At 44.9% G+C, this 10,000-nt stretch overlaps 1 protein-coding gene across 2 annotated transcripts in view; it reads right to left on the bottom strand.

Annotated features, from left to right (window-relative positions):
• Nucleotides 1-10,000, bottom strand: part of ldlrad4a (low density lipoprotein receptor class A domain containing 4a) — a 167,740-nt gene that overhangs the window by 96,535 nt on the left and 61,205 nt on the right. For both annotated transcript variants that reach the window (XM_063185931.1, XM_063185934.1), the window contains exon 2: nucleotides 6,782-7,799. In XM_063185931.1, coding sequence (XP_063042001.1) covers nucleotides 6,782-6,821 — 40 coding nt within the window. In that variant the 5' untranslated portion in view covers nucleotides 6,822-7,799. The remainder of the gene's footprint in view (nucleotides 1-6,781; nucleotides 7,800-10,000) is intronic.

Genomic DNA, 10,000 nt, shown 5'->3' with positions numbered 1-10,000 from the left:
GAGAGAGAGAGAGAGAGAGAGAGAGAGAGAGAGAGAGAGAGAGAGAGAGAGAGAGAGAGAGAGAGAGAGAGAGAGAGAGACAGAGACAGAGACAGAGAGAGAGAGAGACTGAGACAGAGAGAAAGAGAGAAAGAGAGACTGAGAGAGTGCGAGACAGAGAGATGGATGAAGAAAAATAGATAGATTGGAAGATGGAGGGATGAATGGTAGCGGGAGGGGGAGAAGAGAAAAGGAAATCGTGTCTTTTTTTTGTCACGCAATGTTCCTTCCAGTGCTGTTTAGTGTGTTGATTTCGAGAGGAAGAATGACCATACAGATGCACCACATATTTCAGTTTGGCTGTCTTTTCTTATTTTCAGTATGCATTTTCTGTCAGTTATGCAACTTGCCAAAGTTGTGTCGCATTCTTTCTTATGAAATGCTCAGTGGCGACCAGCTGTAAACACATCCTCCTAACACAGGGGTCCTCAAAGTGGGGGCCCGTAACTGCATACTGTATGTAGCCTGGGAACTCCCATACTGCCTTTAGTTCTACACAATCGTTTCGATCTGAAAGACAGTATGGCGAGGATGACTCATAACGTACAAGATCATGGGATCTGTGTCATAATGGCCAAGCATTCCGACCTTAACAGTTTCTCTGCCCAATCAGAGAGCAGGGCAGTGTGTCATAATAGCCAAGTATTCCGGCCCCATACGGAATTTACAATAGGCAACTCCCCAGACCTAATCTCACTTGTGATTAGGTCTGGTGTTAACCAGGCAATACTGTATGTACTCCAACTACAATGTACTCCAAAATAAGCAAAACATAAGATAAACAATACTTCCATTAGTTAAGACAAACAATATAATGATGTATTGCATTGACAGAGACAGAGAGAGACAGAGAGAGAGAAATGAAGAATGTAGATGCAGAGAGAGAGATGTGAAGGGAAGAGAAAGAGAGCAGGAGGGGAAAAAAAATCTATACCTCTATTCAAAACAATCTACTGTAGACCTTGCTGTGTGTGGACCATCACCTTTTGAACGTGTAACCAGCTGAATGGACAGGCGGGTTTTGTGTTATCGCCAGTGTAAAAGCGCAAGGTGAAAGTAGGAAAGAAAGATCAACTGAGAAGCACTGAACCAAACAAAAATTACACTACCTGTAAGAGGCATCAACTCAACTCCAACTGCAGTTTTACAAATACGACCATTTTGACATTTATGCTTCACATTATTTGGTCATATTCTGGAGGCCTGATAGATTTCTTATTCACATGCAGGATGGGACCAACAGTGGCACTTCAACCATTCAACAAAAAACATCCAAAATGGCTGATATTTTAAACATGCCAGAGGTGTCAAAGCAACCTAATGGGCAACTTGCACTTGTACAAATGCAACCGTTTTGTGACCACTTGTGACCATACATTTTTGTTCAGATTCTGGAACCCTGGTCAATTTCTTATCCACGTATAGGAGAGGACGAACTGAGGCAAAACCAAAAACAGACCCACTTGTAAAAGTATTTTTTTGGAATATGTCAAATATGGCCATTTTGGAATGATCAAAATTTGGAAACATTGTGCTTGGTCAGATTCCGGAATGCTGGTTTAATTTCCTATGCCCATGCTGCCCTGTGTTGGTGTTTGTCTTGCGATTTGTAAAAAAAATCATCCCTTCTATTGGCTCTTTTACCCCCCTGTTGTTTTTATTCTCTCTCTTTCTCTCGTTTTTCTCATGCAAACCCTTTTTCATCCTCGTCTTTCTCTTTGTCTCTGGCTCCGTCCTTGCCCTTTCCTTACTGCCTGTCTGTGAACGCCTCCAGGTCTTGACACCTTACTTTCATAGAAGGGGAGGGAGGGGGGAGTTAAAAAAGTAAGGAAAAAAAACAAAACAAATATGGACAACATGCCAGATTTCCTCCAACACTTTAAGGGCATGCCGGCCGTGTCTGTGTGGATAGGAGACAGACCCAGGGTCGGGGAGGAGAGGATAGGAGGAGACAGAGAAGGCAAGGAGAGAGAACCCGAAGAGTAGACAGAGATACATATGAGTCTGAGAGAGAGAGAGAGAGAGAGAGAGAGAGAGAGAGAGAGAGAGGGAGAGAGAGAGGGAGAGAGGGAGAGAGAGAGCAGCTCATCTCTTTGAAAGTAGCCCAGTCGGCTAGTGTTTCTCAACGGGGGCGATACAGCCTCTCAGGGGGCGTTGGGGATCCCCAGGGGGGAGTTGAGAAGGATACAGCTTCAGAGGGGGCGGTGCTTAGTTGTCATTGGGGGCATTACGCCATTTAAATGTCTCAATGGTAATGGAGGAATTGGCAGGCTTGTGATGAGGTCAAGGGGGCATTGGGAGGCTTATGATGAGGTCCAGTGGGCATTTTTTCAAAAAGGTTGAGAACCACTGCTCTATAGGCACCCATAGCTAACAGGGGTATCAAACCTGTCTGCTGCCAAGGCTGCTGAGCAATGGGGTATGGAGAGTATATACTGAAATTCTGTGTGTGTGTGTGTGTGTGTGTGTGTGTGTGTGTGTGTGTGTGTGTGTGTGTGTGTGTGTGTGTGTGTGTGTGTGTGTGTGTGTGTGTGTGTGTGTGTGTGTGTGTGTGTGTGAGAGAGAGAGAGAGAGAGAGAGAGAGAGAGAGAGAGAGAGAGAGAGAGAGAGAGAGAGAGAGAGAGAGAGAGAGAGAGAGAGAGAGAGAGAGAGAGAGAGAGAGAGAGAGAGAGAGAGAGAGAGAGAACAGCACCACCACCAAAAATGAAGTAATAGACATTAATGGGGCCAAGGCAAAGAAAAGTGTCCTCGTAAAAACATGGAAGCAAAAAAGACAAGAAAAAAAAACCATGTAGACACGCTGGTAGCCAACGCATGACTGAGACAACAACAAATGCTGTGGGTGGCTGAGCTGTTGAGCTGTGCAGTTTACGTAAAAGAAGAAGAAAGAAAGAAAGAAAGAAAGAAAGAAAGAAAGAAAGAAAGAAAGAAAGAAAGAAAGAAAGAAAGAAGACAGGCATTAGTGAGCGACCAGGGGAGGGCTTCACTGTAGCTTTGCAGCTCTGAAAAACGAAGACGAGGCAGCACCTCTCAAATCTTTTCTTGTCGAACATCGGGGAAGAAAAAAAAACAACAAAATCCAACAAGGCAACAGTAGCAGCTGTCCGAACTGTTGTCCAGTCTGTCAGCATGTTTCCTGTTTGGCGAAACCCCCTCGCCCGTCGCCAGTCACCCAAACCCCAAGCAACCCACAAAAAAACAAGCAAGCCTAACCGCAGTTTAACCTTGCAGATATTGATTGCTCCCTCCTGGCCTTCCAACGCTGCTCCGGTTTGTTTAGTACTGTCTGCGAGGCCTTGCGGCCCATCAGTCATTATGCCGTGCTCGTTTGGACGACGTCTGAAGGAAGCCAGGAGCACGGTACACCACACCACACCACACCACACCACACCACACCACACCACACCACACCACACCACACCACACACACACATACACACAAGCACGCACACACACACACACACACACACACACACACACACACACACACACACACACACACACACACACACACACACACACACACACACACACACACACACACACACACACACACAAAACCCCTTTCCTCCATGCCGCGCGCATCTCTGCTGAGAACTCCCAAAATGACAGGAATCGATTTGGAAGCCGTCCACACTCCAACCGCCTCTGCCATAAAACTCCAAATACTCTCTCCTCTACCACCCACAAATGCAGAGAGAGAGAGAGAGAGAGAGAGAGAGAGAGAGAGAGAGAGAGAGAGAGAGAGAGTGGGAGAGAGAGAAAGAAAGAGAGAGAGAAGAGGAGATAGATGAAAACACAAATGCATGTGTGTGTGTGTGTGTGTGTGTGTGTGTGTGTGTGTGTGTGTGTGTGTGTGTGTGTGTGTGTGTGTGTGTGTGTGTGTGTGTGTGTGTGTGTGTGTGTGTGCATACTTTGTGCTTTTTTAGTTTTCAAACCAAAGAGCATCCAGTGCGTGAAAGCATCCAGAGTGCAGCATGTGTGATGAGAGAACCTCCACACAGTGCTCGTGATCACAGGCCCGAGTTGCTATGGGTACCGATGTTCAAAACCAACAACATACAATTAGACTATAATTGTATTAGAATTAACACACCTGTGCGAACACCTCTGAGAACAAAAGAGAGAGAGGAAAAAAAAGCCGGCGACGCAAAATGTTTTTCATTTTCAGTCTTTTTTTTTGTCCGGCAGAACATAAAAAATATGCGTGTTATTCTCTGATGCCTAGCCTGCCGCTAACGCATCTCTTTTGTCTTTTTTAGCCGAGCTCGACAATGCTTCGGAGGTTGTTATGTCTAAGAGGAAGATGGAGGGGGGCCTCGCCTCGGTCTTTCGGGACGGCCTCAGGACCCGCATTCCTGTCCTCCGTGTCTTGGGTCTGGAGAGATTGACGGACAGCTCTGACAGGCCACTGTGGGTCATCCCGGCCAGCTGGGCAGCCAATCACACGCTTTTGGAACGGAATGTTCTTGCTATTTCATTTCCCTCCATGATGAATAAAATACCAGAACATTCTGAGCCCGCCTCCACTTGGGGGCCCTCCAGTTGTTAAAACAATATCCTCCACCTCACATCTCCCAGGAATTTTTTCGCCTCCCTCTCCCTCCCCCTCCACACCTCCACCCTTCTCTACCCCTTCATCCCCTCATCCCTCCATCCTGCTTCTTCATCTTCTTCTACTTCTACCTATCCCCCTTCCTCCACCCTTTTTTTTGTCCAAGCAGACGTCTGGATCCAAATTCTGCTCCAAGTTCAAATTCCACATCTGATATTAAAAAATTGCAAGCCGAGGTATTTTTCGGGAGTCAGCACTTGGCTGGCTCAGGCCAAGGGCAGACATCCCATTTCGTGAATATGTTTTTTTTTTCCACCTCCCTTCTTCTTTGAACGGTACAAAAAAAAAATAACACTAGCCGAATTCCGACAAACTGAGGTGTACCGTGCGTGCCCGTTTTTCTAACACCCCCTCTTGTGGCCTGAGGAGACTTACAGTACAGGACTGCAGGCAAAAAAGAGAAGGAGGCTTCACAAAGGCACTTTGTACTGATATTTGTCAGCCATTATTGGTAAAATACAACCTCACCCCTAAAGACTGCATTGAACACATAGAAGACTTTGAAGTTGCTCATCAACATACCGTGCTACTACAGTATGTGCTGGTGTTGTCAAACATTTCAAAGCACAGCAGAAAAAAAAGGGTCAGTTAAATATGTCAGTTGACGATGCGGATCTTTGGGCCAGTGAGCTGTTGGAGAAAAAGAGCTGACTCATGCTGTCATGAAGGACCCATCCCTTACTTCCTGTCTTATACAAAAAACAAAAAACAAATCACTGACAAAAATAAAAGCCTTTTTTTTTTTTTACTTTTCTTTGCCACAGATCGTGGCACATGACTGACTAAATTCCCGGGGATTTCTCAGAACGAGAGTGTGAAGAGGACACGTTCTGTCTGACTTGAGAATAAAAAAATATTTGCAGACAGAGAGTAATGAAAGAACCTATCCCATTTTTATCCAGAAGGTCAAACACATTTCAGCTGTTCCTTTTGCCAAAACGTTTCTGTAATTTGTAACCACTGAAGTAGGAACAACACAAGGATTCATTGGACTAGAAAGTACACAAGAGACAAAACTAGCAATGCATTACACAACTGCATAAGTGATGTTGTATTACTCATGCTGCCTCACTATATAAAGCAGACGATAATTTGACAATTATTGAAATTATTTTGATTCATTATTTATAAAGCCACTTGGCAAAGGAGAGGTGTAGTTGGGATGTGAACACATGGAAATAGTTGAAGACATTCTTTGACACTTGTGCTCAAGACTTAAAGGAACAGTCCACCCTTTTTTGATTTTCACATATTTGCAGTATTTCCAAGCATTATTCATGAATGTGCATGTCATTTTCTTCTCAGCTTTTTCAGTACTTAGATTTATTGGATCAGAATTATTAGCGTAGCTTAGCATAATCACTGGAAGTGAATGGAGGCATTAGCATCAATCCACAAATGATCACAGGACTGGATTAAATAGCTGTTCTGCACTCTGGTGAATTATACATAATTTTTAAGTACTTTATAAGTACATTTGATGATGTTTTGTTCCCCCCCATAGACTTGCATTGCTACGCTTAATTTGGCTGTTAAACTAGGCAATGGAAACACAGATGAAAATTATATGCACATTCATGAATAATGCTGGGAAATACTGCAAATATGTGAAAATCAAAAAAGGGTGAACTGTTCCTTTAATCAACATTCATGACTGGTTACAAAGCCAATGTTCAGAGGAGTAAATGTGTGCACATCCCACCCAATGGGCCAGGTGCAGGACAATCAAAGCAAATATCCAGGTAAAACGGAATAAAATCCGCAAACACTGCTTGTCTTCTTGTGAAAATGTAATAGCTATTACATTTTCACATGAAGACAAGCAGTGCTTGCGGACTTCATTCCTTTTTACCTGGTTATAAAGCCCTCATAAATATTTACAGTGAACAGGTGCATCGTTATGACCAAAAATGTAATGGCACTTAAAAGTTAGAATAGGGCTGATAGCACAGCGTAAGGCATTGGTACGCAGTACTAATAATGCATGTAGCCTTTGTCCACAAGCTTCATAAACACCAACATTTACCATAATCTCGCACGTAATCCAACTTTAACGTGCTACTGGTCTTATATGATTTGTTTCTCACTTTAAGTATTTGTGTTGGAAAAAAAATTACATTCACTCACCTGTTAAAGTATTTGTGTCCGGATGGTCAGCTGCCTGCATACTGCCCAGCGCAGTAATGCTTCCGATCGCAGCGTTAACCAGTCCGAGAGGAGGGCGGGGGGTGTCTGCTGGGGCGTGTTGCCGCCACGCTCTTTGCCATCACAGATCCTCGGCGCATCGAGGCCCTCAGAAGCTCCAGACCCCTGCCACCGCCACCACTGCGAGAGCCAACAGCTCACAGGTAATCAGGCCGAGATGTTTGGAAAAAGGAACTAGATGCTAATTATTCACGGGGACTTCACGTCACTTCACTTCACTTCACTTCACTTCACTTTGCGGCAGGCTGGAAAACAGCTCTTGTTCCTGCTGCTGCTGCTGCTGCTGCTGCTAGTGCTCCAACACAGCTAACTGGTAACCAGAACCAGAGCTAGTCCTACAGCATCACGGCACGCAAATAGCTCAACCGTACCGGGGTAAGGCGTTTAGAACCTGTACTAGAACGCTATGGTTTGTTTTACAACCAGAACTAGAATGCTAAGGTTATTTTAAGTGGCTAAGGTGTGTGAATGCCAGAATCAGAATAAAGCGGTTGAGTGGTTAAAATCCAGAGTTTAGAACCAGGGCCAACCTACTGTAGTGTTCCCAGACACAGGGGTGATTTAGTGAGGGAGAACAAGGGTGTTTGTAACTGAGTGCTAGGTTTGATTGGAAGGGTGTGGGTTCCGGATGGGTCAGGTCGGGTTGGGTTGGGTAGGGGTGCTATCCTCCCATCCACATGCGCACAGCCATGTCTTGGAAAGCAGAGAGCACTGAAGAGGATAGATAGGTGGGTGAGGATCAGGTCTGGGTCTTGTGACCGAAGAGTTGTCCCGGGAGGATTTTGTTTGTTTGTTTATTGTCCACGGCAAAAGAAAAAACAAAAAAACCTCAGATGGAGCAAGCTCTCAGGGCTAGGAGATGGTGCAGGTCTGGACGAGAAACTCCAGTGCGGTCCACGCTTCCTTTTAAGATCCTTTTAAGGTCTTTGTCTTTGACGAGCTACAGAGAGACAAAAACAAAACAGAAGAAAGGAAAGATGATAAGTAACATAACAATTAGGGGTGGTACGGTTCACAAAATTCACGGTTCGGTTCATATCGCGGTGTCAAGGTCACGGTTTTCGGTTCTCTACGGTTCTTTTTTTTAGTTCATGATAAATGATGCACTGGGAATATTAAACAGTATTTATATAACTGCAGTTATAAAGTGATGTATAGGCTTATAATAGGCTTATTGTATAGGCTCATAATGTGAAAATGGTGTGATTTTAATTGTGTCATCCTCTGATTGGTCTTATACGCAAATGTTTTGATCAGAGAGACTGGATAAGATACTCCTAGAATGTCTGTTTTACATATTTTTCTGGGCAGTACATGAATTGCGGTTTGCGACGGATGGCACGGTTCGGTTCGGTATGTGTGTGAATTGTACGGTTTCGGTTTTCGGTGCGGTTTGTGCCATCCCTAATAACAATACGTCTGTCAGGTCCATTATGGTAACGAAACACAAGACGAAAAATTCTGAATGCAATTTCTTTATTGAATAGTTATGAATTCGATTTGGGCGGTATGGCTCTGTTCAGAGGCGTCCCCTGGATTTCCATGAGCACCAAGGAAAGCAGAGATTCAGGGCAGCGTGGCAAACCATTCCCCCATGAACAGAGCAGGCAACATGACAAGGAGTAGCCCGTGCCATGTCAAACATGATGACAAAGTGGAGCTGGAGAGGTGGTGGGTTGCCAAGAAGCGAGCAGCCAAGAGTTGGGAACAAAACAGAGAACTTTTAAACCGACCAATGAGGAGCAAGCAGAGTTGGTTATCTGATTTAGAACACCTGAGACAAATAATAAGCAGCAAGCGCTTGACTACCATGGCCTGGCCAGAACTGACACCAACGCTACGCTAGATTAATCTAATTAGTAGATGGAACAGATGAAAAAGCATCACGGAACATACAGCGTACAAGTGATCCAGATTCGTGGCCCACTCGGAGCAAACAGGGAGGATTGTACTGTAGGCCCATCCCAAAACTCAAATGTGTTTGTGTGTGCGTATGTGTGATTATGTGCATGTGCGCGTGTGTGTGTGTGTGTGTGTGTGTGTGTGCGCGTATGTGCATGGTGTGTGATGTGTGCCCTGTGTGTCTGTGTTATATGTGCAGTGTGTGTGTGTGTGTGGGNGGGGGGGGGGGGGGGTACCCGGCGTAAGGAGAAGTGTCTCGTCTCTTCTATTCTTCCCTTCCCTCACAACACAACACAACACAACACAACACAACACAACACAACACAGCACAGCACAGCACAGCACAACACAGCACAGCACAGCACAACACAACACAACACAACACAACACAACACAACACAGCATAGCACAACACAGTGCTCACTCACAGCTTCTGTTATTATTTGTTCAGATGCTGCAGAGACGGCGGGGAGGCCCGTTTGATGTCTAATGATAAACACGACTGGAGGTGGCACGGCTGGCTCTTTCCTCTCTCTTTCACCGAGCACTGGAGGCATCTCCACTTCAAACAACAGACTCGGAATAGAGGAGAGCAATGGAGGAGAGGAATGGAGGAGAGGAATGGAGGAGAGGAATGGGGGGGGGGGGATAACTAAATAGAAACGCCACCACAGTCGGCACTACTTAAGGGCACTTGAAGGTGCTTTTGTCGGCTAGTGGAGAGATGGGGGGGGGAGATGGACAGAGCAGGAGATCAAAAGCACTAGTGCAACTAGTAACTAGTGCAAACCTCTGCCATGGCCATGGGGTTACACCCTATTATTATTATTTTTTTCAGTTTCTTTCTTTCCACCTTGTTTTTGTGGAGTTAGACACCGTACTGTCAAAATTTGACCTATCCCGCAATGGTGAAGAATCTTTTAAAAACTTCCTGGATCCAGATCGTGATCCGGATCGGCACCAAAATTTTATCAGTTGTTCCTTTTGTCATTTTCAACAACTCCAACAAAAGTTCATTAAAATCCGTAAGTATTTCCAACCACGACTATGAGAGTCCCGGACTATCTTGGCCCCGGGCCAAACTGGACCTATCCGATTGTTTCTTAAAGGTACACTGCGCAGGAAATGGTCAAAACAAGGTACTGCAACTATGCTGCTCATTGAAACTGGGCTGCCTATTGCCAAATTTGATCTTTACATGAAAGTTTACTAAGTAATAAACACATTTTCTAGTATGGT

This window comes from Engraulis encrasicolus, chromosome 20 (assembly GCF_034702125.1).
Source record: "Engraulis encrasicolus isolate BLACKSEA-1 chromosome 20, IST_EnEncr_1.0, whole genome shotgun sequence".
Classification (NCBI taxonomy): Eukaryota; Metazoa; Chordata; class Actinopteri; order Clupeiformes; family Engraulidae; genus Engraulis; species Engraulis encrasicolus.
Note: the sequence above shows the minus strand (reverse complement) of the source record. Positions and strands in the feature narration are given on the sequence as shown.